Source organism: Neltuma alba, unplaced genomic scaffold (assembly GCF_004799145.2).
Source record: "Neltuma alba isolate B1F8T4 unplaced genomic scaffold, ASM479914v2 tig00007655_pilon, whole genome shotgun sequence".
In the NCBI taxonomy this organism is placed as follows: Eukaryota; Viridiplantae; Streptophyta; class Magnoliopsida; order Fabales; family Fabaceae; genus Neltuma; species Neltuma alba.
The window spans coordinates 4717-18701 of NW_021634840.1; the positions used below are offsets into that span (position 1 = coordinate 4717).

The 13985-nt window shown below is 32.6% G+C and overlaps 1 protein-coding gene across 1 annotated transcript; it reads left to right on the top strand.

Annotated features, from left to right (window-relative positions):
* Positions 1–8924: 8924 nt before the first annotated feature.
* On the top strand, positions 8925–12013 carry LOC114753068 (cathepsin B-like protease 2). The gene is given in 12 exon segments (XM_028941735.1): positions 8925–9028; positions 9277–9336; positions 9556–9636; positions 9754–9910; positions 10038–10042; positions 10131–10205; positions 10323–10423; positions 10425–10446; positions 10647–10865; positions 11287–11400; positions 11500–11535; positions 11626–12013. Coding segments are annotated over 12 exon segments (1065 nt in total). The 5' UTR covers positions 8925–8974; the 3' UTR covers positions 11767–12013.
* The last annotated feature ends 1972 nt before the right edge of the window (positions 12014–13985 follow it).

The following is a 13985-nucleotide window of genomic DNA, read 5'->3' on the forward strand; positions in this document are numbered from 1 at the left end:
CCTCACTGGAAGCAGCGACAAAGTTCATCAAGCAAGAGATGGATCCTTTATGACCTCCATTATACCTCCTTACAAGCTGCAAAGATCAAAGCATCATATTAGATGCTAAACTTTTGTAAGCAGAAGAATTTGAACTACTTACCTTCCATGTCAGCATTGAGAGAACTCGGATGATTCCATCAGACCCACCGAAAGCAACAAGAGGACCGTCACTGACACCAGATCTATGAAGGAACTCCATGCTGTAACAGCAAGAGAAAGCAAATGTGAGAACTTTTATGGTGTGCATAAAGATGAAATTGAAAACAACTCATAACTGGATGAGTAATCGGCAATCAATTCACAGCATATGACTAGAGTACAAAATAGCATGTGGCATTTGACCCAAAGACTAATCCAATACATGCTGAGATTACATCAGGAATCAGAGCAAAGGATGGAGCAGAAAGCAATACTATTTAAATGAAAAAGGTCATGAATTTGGGGTCAAGGACTGATATATGTAGAGAATAACTAGAACAGAAACATATTAGGAGGCAAACAATTTATTGCTCAAAATAACATCATGAAAGTTATAAAAAAAAAAAAAAGGAATAAAGAAAGGATTTCTTGAATGGACCTTGCCACTAAACTTCCAAGCTGCAGGGTAAAATTAAATCAAATGACTTTTTACCATAGAAGGGACTTGCTATCAAGCTCTTGCTTTGGCACATCCCGGCCACGCATTGTTACCAAGTCCAAAAATATAGCTTTGTTCAAGCAACATATGACTAGAAAATGCCTCCCTTTAGTTGATGGGGCAGGAGAACTAAATGCTGATGCGTGATTATGAACTGCTGATGGAGCCTCTGCAGCAGCAGAGTGATTGTGCCAGAGTTTCCAAAAGTGAACATCGTCGTCAAAAAAATTAACCTGCTTTACACTTTTAAGGAAAGGGCGTGTCACGATGAACAGGTGGACTAAAAACCCAAGAAAAAGATATCAAAAGCAAAGCAATGGTATTTTACCTCCCTCCACGAATGGCTTCTGTGGGCTTCCCCTTGTGATCTATTCAAGCAGACATAAATACGGGCTTCAGTTACTAAAGCAGTAAAGAAATGCAGAATGGTTGGAGAGTGTAAGAAACAATTTATACTACTAATATATTGTCGCTTAAAGTAAGTAGTATTCACCTTTTTTTCCCATTTTCCAAGACTCAGCACTGTAAATACTGCATTTTACTATACAAAATGGATATAACATTACCTCAAATTCAGGTAATTATTGTTATAAGTGCATAAAATAATAACATAATGCATTATAGTGACGCTCCTAGGGCCGGGGGGCCTGGAAACAATGATCATCATATAGGATGTGTGCTCACAATGCAAATGTTTCTGCTCTAAGATTTTGCGCAGTGAAGAATTTTGACTCGTGAACCGTTCAAATAGCTAAGACCAATTAAAACGAAAAAATGAGCAGACTGTTTTACAGAGCCTGTAAATTATGTAATTATGATAGTTAAAGGATTTTGTTGCCAGTTGCTGCAAAGGTATTTACCTGTTTCTCCCTCAGCTAGCTTCTCCAACTTGGCGCCAACCAAACGCCTCACATCTACTCCACCAGCTTTTAGTTCGTATATCACCTGATGAAGTGGTTTTTAAATCAAAATAATAATAACCACAATAATAAGACATGCAGCACAACGTCACAAGAAAGATTTAAAAATAAGAAACGCGTATTTATAGGCAATGAGCCAAAAAGAAGCAATGCCACATTTATACCTGGCGATGTTCCCAGTTCCAGACACACACTCGATCTGATGCATCGGCCGTGACCATCCATGGATACGTCGGATGTAATTGTACCTTAACTATTTTATCATTGGTCGGTCGGAATGCTTTCAATCGTAGCATTGTTTCTTTGTGATCTTTCAGTTGAACCAAGTTAGATGGATGGCCAGGAAAATGAGCTCTAGAAGTTGTTGAGATCGCATTCCACTAAACAAAATCATTCTATATGTTTCGAGAATTCATATTGTCCATGAAGATTTAAGAAGTGTTAGCGATGGACGTACAATAACGGCGTGAAGTTATAAAACTCTGCCTTCGTCAGCAATCGCAGACTTTTCCTTCGTTTGTTACCATTTTCCGAGTAACCCGACAGATATGAAGATACAAGCAAAGCCTTGCGCTGTGTGAGCAAATTTCTGACAATGCAAGAAAATAACTAAACCAGATTTCGAAGTTTACGTATATTTGATGCGAATTCAAAGTGGCGGAGTCTGCTCGAATTGTTCTGCTTCATCCTTCAGTGTCGAGAAGTGAAACTGATATCGGCTGGCCTATTGTTATTCGCTCAAGTTTGGAGTCGCTCTCCGTACTTATTTTATTTTATTTTTGTTAATTATAATTCTAATATATCCATGAAAGCGCGAAATAACTATCAGCCCGAAATAGCGCGATTCGCTTTTTTGGGTGTCATCCCAGAAAGCCGTGACATTTTGGTGCGGATGATGATTCACGATTTGTTGATTTGTTCAACGTGTTGCATGGCTTTTCATTGATGTTGTAATGTGGTTCCTTGAAATTACATCTATCTTAGCGTCTACAAATATTTGTAAGATGCAATTTTGTACCAAAAGTTTTCATTCACAGGATTTGGATACCCCAAAATTTTTTTAAGAGCAAATTTATTTAGAAAATTTAAAATATTAGCAATATTGTCCTATAACGTTAAAAAGCTAACATTAATTGTTAAAATAATAATATTAATTGTTAACATTTTTAACGTTTGAGGGGACTCTTGTTACGATTTTAAACTTTTAAGATAAATTTGCTTTTAAAAAACTTTCAGGTACCCAGTACTCTTCAATAAAAAAAAATTTCGAGATAAATTTACACCTTAACCCATATTTATAATACATTTTAAAATCGTAACAATATTGCCCTATAATGTTAAAAAGCTAACTTTGATCATTAAAATAGTGATATTAATTTTTAACGGTAGAGAAGACTATTGTTACCATTTTAAACTTTTAAGATAAATTTGCTTTTAAAATCCTTTCAGGCCCTCAACACTCTTTTAAGTACAAAATTTCAAGATAAATTTACACCTCAACCCATATTTGTAATGCATTTTACTCTTTGATTACACGGTAAAATGGACGTTGATCATGTCTTCTGTCAAAGCAATCAACAACGGTAACTAAACGTATAGTGACCCGTTTGGACAATTCAGGTGCTACGAGTACGGCATTACAATAAGGATTTGGCTAAATTTTAAATTTGCTACAATTCAATCACTAAATTTAGTTGCTTAGTTTTTGTGAAATGCATAATTTTGTGTTTTAATATAAGGATTAATATTTTAAATCATTAAAATTGTGAAAATTAATTTGCAGTGAAATTTTAGAAAATGAGTTAAAATCAAGCTAAAATTATAAAAATTAAAACAATATTTTTTCATTGGAAAAACCACAGTGAAAAAGAAGAGAGAGAGAGAATAAAAATTCACGCGGTTGATTCGCATTGGAACATGTGCTTGATATGAGGGTGGGGATCATGGGATCTTTGAAACTTGGGATATCTGGACTCAAATCATAAAAACAGAATTATAATAAGATCCCAAAGAAATAAAATAATTATCAGTAAGTATGAATGATAAGTAAGCAGTTGTGACTTATTATTCTAAAACTTGTCATTATAAGTTGCTAAATTGTCATTGGAATTTTCTTAGTAATTATGTATCTTATTTGAAACTTCACTATAATTCTCCCAATCATAAATACTATATGGGTTAGGGTTTATTTGTGTGTGTTTAGGCATCCTAAATGTGTGGTTGAATGGAAAATGTGGGATTCATACAATTGTGGTGTCTGTGTTCGCCGTGGGGTAATTTGGTTTTTGCATAAAAGCCACAATAAGTTACAAGCAAAAATTTGGTGCTTATAACTTTTGGCTTTTAAAACATGCAGAGAAAAATTTAAAAAATTTTCTGATCAAAAAAAAAAAGAGAAAAATTTAAAAAAAAAAAACAGAGAGGGAGATGTCACACTTAAGAAATTTATTACTACCTCCAATTCTTATTATATAGGCTTCAAATAACTAATTTGTAAATAATGAAAAAATCAATTAAAATTAGTTGAAAGTAATAAATAGGTTAGAAATATGCTTTTATTTTTAAATATGTTCTTATAATAAATAAGAAAAAGAATAAAAAAAAAGTGTGAGAAAATGTAACAAGAGAGAATATGACAAAAGAGAAAGAATAAATAATCAAGTGTAAAATTGAGGGAAAAAACACATTAAACGTTAGTACAAACCAGAACAGAAACTTATAAACTAGATCACATCCCTTCCTAAATTATGAGCTTATAAAGAGGACCGGCAGGATTATATAATATATATTATTTAATAAAATTTTTTTTTTAATCATTTCACAATTAAACTTGCTTTTTTAATGATCATCCAACGAACTCCACTTTTACATATTAACTTATTTATAAAAAAAAACAATTCAAACATAGATTACATTATATAATTTAATTTTTATTCAATTTTAAATTTTTAAAAGAACAATTAAAAATAAGTTTTTTTTTTACTGTCAATCTAAATATATAGACCCTTAACTGTATGGGTTAGTAATTGTAAATTTAACTGTTGAAAACGAAAGAATAGTTCATTAGGCCAACCCTTTTTTTGGGCTGGCAATGGCGGGCCAAGCATTCACCCTACCTGCTTAGAGAGGATTGGGCATTATCATGTTATATTTTTTGAATTTTAATTTCTCCATGGAACTATTGAAGTTCATCTAATCATTGAATTATTAAATGTAATACATCTTTTATCCGAATTAGATAATAAATTTTAAAAAATTAAAAAAATTAGTTTAACTGGTTACTGATAACAAATGCATATTGACTTTCTTAAATTATCATCTTTAATCATGTCTATTAAAACTATCCTTTTATGATAATTTCTTTCAAATAATAAGAATATAATTTTAAAAAAAACTTATAAATTTGGGAGATAAAATTAATTAAAGCGTTATACTTGGCAGTTGGAACCAAATTTGATACATTAACTAGGTCTAATAAATTATACGGTTCAGGGTTTTTCCCCACTGGGGAGCCGTTTTTCCAGTGCCTCTCCCCAACAACTGTCGTGGGAGAGGACGGCCAGCAATATGCGTGAGCTAAGGACACGTGTGTGTTGATTTCTCTACATATTTGAGGCTGTTGGCAATAGAGCCAGAAAAACAGGTCGAGTCTGGCAAGTTACAAAAAAAATTAATGATAATGTTTTTTTATTACACATTTGCACCATTGATGAAATTTTTAGATGTTAGAGTTAAGCAGGTCATTTATTATTCTAAAGAAAAATAAGTGGAACCTATCATATCGATTTATTATAAATGGAATATTACTTATAAGCAATACCAATCAAAGAGGTTAGATCATGTAATATTCATCTTGACAATAAATTTCCTACATAATATGATAAAATATGTATAAAAAACACAAGGGTTATAGCTCGTCGTCTTGTTAATAGATATTTTATATGTTCTTGGATGTTGATAGATATTTAGATATGATAATATTTTTATATTTGTGACTTAATTTTATTCATATTTATGTCTTTTATTAATAATTTTATTGGTTTGTTTTTATTTGTTAATAAAAAACGTGAGAAATATGAAAAATCGTTTTTTTCCCCTTAAAAAGGCCGAAAGTCCTAAGCCGGTCATGAGCCCATCAAATTAAGAGCCAAGCCTAGTAAATTGAGATATTTTTGAAATTTTGGTCATCCTTTCAAATCCATTGGCCCTGCAGGGTTGACCTTATAGGGCCATACTTCCACCTCTAGTTGGCAATAATGATTTTGATGAAGAAGAGATCGCTTTGTGAGGTGTAGAATGTTTATAGATCTGTGAAAATTCGAAAAGGAAGATGATAATCACGGTGGAGCTAAGTCAATCGAAGACATATCCCCAGCGGAACGAACGTCTAAGTGATAGAGGTTGAGGGAATCATGGATTGCATTGCAAAGATTGATGAGCGATGAGAACAATCAGGCTATGAAAGCTACGGTTTCATCGATGGAAGGAATTTTCAAGAATAACCTCTGCTATAATAACATCAATATCAGAGCTCTCTTTTTCGTCCGACTTGAGGATGCTAAGCGATGTAAGCTTTAATTGAATATACTTCTGTCACTTGTACCATTACTGACTCCATGGAGGTGCTATTATGCTGATGGAGATTCTCAAATCTAATAATCCTAAGGTATGATAATTTTTGCTCTGTCCTACTCTGTTTGGTGGAATTTTTATTAACCTGTTACTCTGGAATTGGTTGAAGAGAGATTTTGGAATGTCCGTTGATTATCCTTTATGTGGAAAAGCAACGGAAAGAAAGGAGAGTCAGTTAAGATTGGATTTGGCGTGATATGAGATTCTTCAATTGATTGTTATACCTTTATTTGAGAATCTAATATGGCCTTTTTTTGCTGATTATAAGGATAGTTTGTGGCCGAATTATAGCTCTCTCATAAGCAACATTGAATCTGTTACGGATTTAGTTGCGTCTTTATATTGTGATGCTCTTTATGTAGCTAAGTTTGCAGAGATGAATATTGTGGTGAGGTTTTTGTTTGTTGTTTTTATCTCGAAGAGAAGATTTTTTCGCAACCATTGGACAGATTACTTTAAAGAAACAGGATGATTTGAGATGGGTTCCACTGGGAAGATGGGATTGTCTAGTTATAAGGAAAGTGTTGCGTTTAATTGTTGGTGCTATTAGGCTTTCAGCAGGTCTCTTCCTCTATTGGTTCAAAGGAGAGGTTTAAAGCTACCGTTGCAGATGCAACATTGGCGTCAAGAAGTTTGGGCTCAATTGTTGAGCAAGTCTTTGGGACTACCACTACTATAGCCATTATTGTTCGTTTGAAGTGTTAGGATTTGGCTAGCGTTGTTCAGTACGTAGATTGTTCCTTTCTGCTTGCTTCTTGTTTTGAATTGTTTCTATTTTTTTCATCTCAATTCAAGAGTTCTTTTATGTTTTCATGCCCCTTTGAGACTCGAAAAAATGGACAAATTCATTTTCTTAGGAACACATACAAGACTTGTCTATGTTGTGTTGGTTTTGATTTCAGTTGCTCTTTGTTTGGGTTGTATTGTGGTGTTTTGTAGACTGTTTTTAGTTTTAAATGATATGAATAGAAACATTTCTGGCAAAAAAAAAAAAAAGCTTTTACATTAAGAATTATATTAAGGATCAAAAGTAGTGTATCAATGATGAGTTTGCTTCACGGCTACGTTCTCTTTTTCCTCCTTTGTCTATCCTCCTGCATATGTGGACTATGAAGCAGACCGATCACAAAAACGGAGTTTAGTCTCCAGTGGCACCTGTTGCGCACAATTTCTGACGTACTAGTAGGAAGAAGATTATTTGGTTACCAATAAAATGGACTCCTGTTTTTTGGTTAAAAAATAATAGGACGAAGAATAAAATGCCAATGAAGTAATACAAAGAAAATGTCCGTAAAATGCTCGTTTAGTGATATAATTTTTTCAATTCAACATGCGTCCAGTACTCATAGCAACAAAGTATGAAATTTCACCGAAAGAATCCAGTTAGCGTGGCGTTGGCAATGATGCATCAAATTTGTACTCCCTTGACTCTTATTTATAATCTTTAAAATTGGGAAGGAGTGTGAGTTATTTTATAAGTTTTAATTTAAATTTGTTTCATCATTAAATATATTTTTAATTATTTATTCTCTCTAATTTGCCACATCCTCTTATTATATTTTTTTTCTTTCATTTTTTTTCTTTTTTCATTTATTATAAAAGGGATATTTTGAAACAAAAGTATATAGGAAGAATTCCAAAAAAATACATTTAAATTCCAAAATTCCAAATCAGTCTTATTTACTATATTTTAATAATAATTAATAATATTTGAAAAGTAAATAACAACACAATTTTGGAGTGAATCTTGATTTAGGATTTTGAAATTTTAAAAGTATTTTTTTGGGAGTTTTTTCAAGTATATATTTTACCTAATTATTGTTTTTAAATGATTTTAATTAATTTTTTGTCATGCGACAAATTAGTTATTTAAAATTTATAATAAATGTAAAAAGGTAACCCTATTTAATATATATATATATATATATATATATCTTTAAGAAAATTATTTATATTATAATGAATGAAGGATAAAAAAAATTTGTGAAGTGACCTATACATAATACAAAGAAAAATATTTTTTCCCTACCTTATAAATAGACTAAAGGAGTATCTCTTTAAGTTAAAAATTTCAAAAAAAAAAAGTATATTTATATCATTCCAATAAAATTTAAATAATTTTTAATTTAAAATCAAGTTGATTGACTATCATGTCCATCGAATAGGCCTAAATTAATATTGATAGCTAAAATTATTTTTAAAATTTTATTTATTATACTCTTTTCTTTTCGATTCAAAATATAAGCAGAGTATTTTTTTTTTTCCTAGCACAAAATATAAGTATTAGATCTGTGAAAGAACTTGATTTTTTTATGAGCATTATTTTTGAATTTATCTGAACATTTAATCCATATTTTTTTATTTTTATCTGTAATTAATTATATGTTTCTCTCACATCTTTTTTAACTAATTTTCTTTCATCTCTCTTTTTCCCCAGCTCTCCCTCATTAACCCTCCCTATAAATAACAGTGTTTTAAGAAAATAAGTTACATGTTTTTTGAACTGAGTCTATTAATTTAACTATCTTAATTAATTTTAAATAACTTTTAGTGGTGACATTACGCCATTTCTTACTGCTTTTAATTTAATTTTATCGATGATTTTGATCCCAAAAAAATTTATTTGTCAATTATTCTCGAGATTCAGATCATGATCAGCGTAACCCAATCCCTTATTGGCAACATCTAGGCTCCAGTCTTGAGATCGTACCTCATCAGGCTTGCTTCACCCGGAGGCGGGGAAATGGCTTCTGCTCTCTTCCCTCTGCTCGCTTTGTTTTCGGCCTTCTCCGTCGTGGTATTTCTCATTTTTCGCTCCCCTGTTCCTGATTTTTACGATATTATTATTTGCTATTTTGATTGAATTTCGTGGATTTGATTTCTCCTCTAGTGTTTTTGTAATTGATGAAAATAAAATTCCCGTGCTTGGGTTTTTTTTTGCTTTCTTGTTACGAGTGTCTTTAACTTATTTTAGGTGCAAATTATTGGTCAAGCGATGCTATGAAATCACTTTAGGGAACTAAAGAAATCATATGTTGTTAACAGATCATTGAGGCTGAAGCAGAAAAAATTTCTAGTTTCAAGCTCAATTCTCATATTCTTCAGGTAATTTCCATTCCATGCAAGCAAATCTCCTTTTATGCTCAGCGCCTGAGATAAACTGTTCCTAACTACCCAATACCAGTCATAAAGATTTCTTACTCAACCAGATTTCTGATACGGGAATGGTGTTATCACCTGAGATAGTATTGCCTTTTGCTTTTTAGGGTGAGTATTTTGTATTTGGGTCAAATGGTATGCTAAACTTTAGATATTGCCGTGCAGGAGTCAATCGCTAAGCAGATTAATGAAAATCCTGCGGCAGGATGGGAGGCTGCCATGAATCCTCGTTTCTCTAATTACACTGTTAGCATTCGACTTTCCCTGACCTGTTTTCTGTTCACCATTTAACGCAGTTTTCGCTTGCACATATTTGATTTTGCAATAAGCTTCAAGTTCCCAAGATCTAATCTTCATTTACAGGTTGGTCAATTTAAGCAGCTTCTTGGAGTCAAACCAACACCTAAACATGATCTGAGTAGTACTCCCGTTGTAACCCATTCAAAATCATTGAAGTTACCAAATGAGTTTGACGCAAGAACAGCTTGGTCTCAGTGTAGCACTATTGGAAGAATTCTAGGTTGTTTACTTGCTCCTTCTCCTTGATATTATTGTATTCTTAGATAACTGATTAATTTGGAACAAAGTGCTCACTCATCTCTTTCCTCGATAAATGCATGGAATGGTGAATAATTTCCTGATTACAGATCAGGTAACTCCGTTCATTTTTCAACGCAACAACTTTTTATAGATTGAAGGTTAAACAAAATTCTTAGCAGGTCTATTTGCTGATTGTTCAGGGTCACTGTGGTTCTTGTTGGGCATTTGGTGCTGTTGAATCATTGTCAGATCGTTTTTGCATTCATTTTGGCATGGTAACTGGCTTTTGTTTTACTTTATATTGGTTACTTTGTGTTGGGTGTTTACCTTCTCAAATTTGTAGTCTATTCTCTCTTCCTTCAGATTTTGTAGTTTAAATGTTTTAATTGCAGAACATATCTCTCTCTGTTAATGACCTCCTTGCATGCTGTGGATTTTTGTGTGGGTCTGGCTGTAACGGGGGGTATCCTCTCTTTGCATGGCGATACTTATCATCACGGTGTTGTCACTGAAGAGGTCAGGAGTTTTCAATTCTCCCTTATTATTTCCTCTTGGTAAAATTCATATAAAGTGGTTGGAGATGAAAATTCAAGAGTCCTCAGTTGGATCTTACCTTTATTTGCCGCTGAAATTTTATTGAAGAATTTTTGTTTAATCTCAGCCTCATATTCCTGCCTTTGCACTGTCTTATTACAAACAATGTTTAAATGTATCAGTGTGACCCATACTTTGATGATATTGGCTGTTCTCATCCTGGTTGTGAGCCTGGATATCCTACTCCCAAGTGTGTCAGGAAGTGTGTGAATCGGAACCACTTTTGGAGAAAGTCAAAACATTATAGTGTCAATGCATATAGGATCAATTCAGATCCCTATGATATCATGGCAGAAGTCTATAAAAATGGGCCAGTTGAGGTCTCGTTCACTGTTTATGAGGTAAATGATGGCTGTTAAGTATGTTTTTATGATTGAATTGCTGCAACTTCAATGTAATAATTTTTTAAGAAAATTTATTTCCTACTTTTCGCATACATAAAACCAATTGTTAGCCAGCTTTAACTTTTTTAATTGTTTTTATATATTGTTTATTGTTTCATCTACAAATTATCAATTTAGGTGAGTTGTAAGTCGCAAGATGCTGAAATTAGTTTACATAAACAACAACTACTTAGCTGCAAAAATCAAAATAAAGCATACAGGTTGCTCAGGTTGCTCCTAATGACCCGCAGCAAAATGCAAACTCCAATCTCAGGACATCAAACAAATAGATTGTGTTTTAGTCTTCTCTTGTGGTTGGAGTAGTCACAAGCAAATCTGTTAGCGTTGTGATAATCATTACTCATTTGGTCCTTTATAGGATTTTGCTCACTATAAATCAGGAGTTTACAAACACATCACTGGGGACTCACTAGGAGGTCATGCTGTAAAGCTAATTGGGTGGGGAACAACCAATGATGGAGAGGACTACTGGGTACGCTAATCCATTCCTTATTATGATAGACCCTTGAATTTTTGCAGCCTCATATATTAGCAGAATTCCATGTTTGTTGATCTTGATCATTTTTTTCAGCTCCTTGCGAATCAGTGGAATAGAAGTTGGGGAGATGTATGCTTCTTCAATCATTCCTTCGTGAATTGAACTAGTATCGTATTATGTCTATGCCTTTTTTAATCATAAATTTTAATCCAAGTGCAGGATGGTTACTTCAAGATGAGAAGAGGGACCAATGAGTGTGGCATTGAAAAAGATGTTGTTGCTGGTTTGCCCTCCACCAAAAACCTCGTCACAGAGGTTGTTGACGTTGATGCTGATGGCTATGTGTCGTTCTCAATGTAACCATATAACCTAACCAGGTTCTGCAGTCTGCACGTATATTAAACACCCCTGCCCTTCATGTTCTGCACTTGTGCTATTATTGCAAGAACGTGAACAAAATGTACGAAAAATTAAATTACGATCAAGAAAGATTCTTGTAAAAAATCTCAATGATAAGTGAGTAGTTAAAACTTCTTGTCAATTTATGCCCTGGAATGTATCATTTCAAGCTGCTCTGTTATTATGAAACTTTTTTGTGAATGTGTTATTTTTATGAGATTTTATTGTAATTCTCCAGAATAAAAAAGCATTTCAGGCCTCGGGTTGATGTTCAGATTAAAAGAAAAAAAGGGTCACGATGATACGTGAATGGGTTGATAGTAGCTTTCTGCTCAGAAAATTAAAAACAAAAAAGGTCGTGTTTTGTGAATGGAACCGGTTTCATTGGTGGTCAGATCCCCTGCGAATCTACGAGACAGGCTCATTTTTCGTTATTGTCTAAATAGTTCTAAAGACGTGATCTGATAATAATGATTTCAAGTTACAACAAAATAATAATTTTCATTAAAAAAACAAAGGAAAACCCCAGGACGATTGAGGTGGCTGCTCTCTCAAGTCTCAGTCTTGAAGCCTCTCACATATGCTCTCGTAAAATTGTCTTTCGTTGCTGCCAATTGCAAGTTGTGCTACGGTTGTTATGTGTGGTTGAATTCCTGCGTTAGCATGTGCGTGTTAATTTCGATTACATTTAAAAAAAAAAAAACCTGCGTATCATGTTCTGAATTTTTTATATTTTATTTCAATTGTTAAAAAATCTCCTATTTCAACCATTTATACAAATATTCTTGAAAATAAAAAACACATTTCAAAAGAAATATTTTTAAGATTTTATTTTTCTCCATCTCATTAACCTTTTTCAAAAAATTAAAGTGATAAGTACTAACAACTTGATGTTATAAGTGAGATTCATTGATCACTGTAATCCTCTAGCTCTATTTATAAATCACTTTATATTTTATTACAATTAAAAAAGTATTAAATCGCATTAATTTTGTCCTAAAAAAAAAATAACTAGGTCAACTCCTTTATATCCATTAAGTCAAGTTCTATGATCACACAATGCCTTTTGTCGTAATTTTTAAGTGAATTTATAATTAAATATTAATATTTTAAAAAATAGTACACATAGTCATATATTATTAGAGAACTTGACATAATAGAGCTAATATTCCCCCCCCTCTTTCGCCCTCCCCTATCAGTTACATTTACTTGCATATGGGATTTTATCTTTGGAAACAAATATATGGGCATAACTTATTATAATAAACTACCTCTTTTGAATGGTACAAATAAAAGCCAACAACCGCTACATATTTAGCTTGAAGTTCTGAATCAAAAGCATGTTGATTAAAGGTGTAAATGAATGCCAATTTACAAGAGCAGGCTACTCAAAACAGAAACCTCTGCTATTCTAATTGCAATCAAAACCATGTAATTAATAGTAATTATTTCCTGATTTCCTTTTTGTTCAAGCATAAGCATGCTTTCAGCCTGCTATTTATTTAGTACTCCACTGGTCCTTAATATAGGACCTAACTGTTGAATTGGTTTTAGTCCTAAATATAAGACTCATTTATCATATTTATCAATTTTCTCTAAATTACCACTAGGGATACTCCCTCAACCATAATCAAGTAGAAGAAGAAAAGGGGGTATTAAGAAAGATGATTATGGTATTTTAGAAAAAAACGTGTCACATTTCTTATAATTAACTGATTATGGTATTTTAGAAAAAACGTGTCATATTTCTTATAATTAACTAACTTACATAACTTCTTTAATCTAATCAAATTAGTCAAGGTCTTATATTAAGGACCGGAGAAGTATTTAGATAGCTTCTGTACAAGTAACAGACTGGGGTTCATCATAATTCAAAGGCTTATAGATATTTAAACATGAAGTGTTGAGTTTGAGTCTGTATAAATTCAACAAATATTTTTGAGAAAATTACCTCAGTTAGGCTACCCTCTTTTTCCTTTTCTTGAAAAATATAATATAACTTAATTAACGTTAATATTTAATTAATTGTTATCCTTTTTTTGTTGGCATCTTTAATTGTCATCCTACGCAAGTTTGGACTGGCCTTAATCACATCTCTCTTAATTTAATTTTTGAAAACGAACATATTTTTATTGAATTATGTGCGTTCTTTCAGGCTTCAGGTTTAAATTTCATTATTT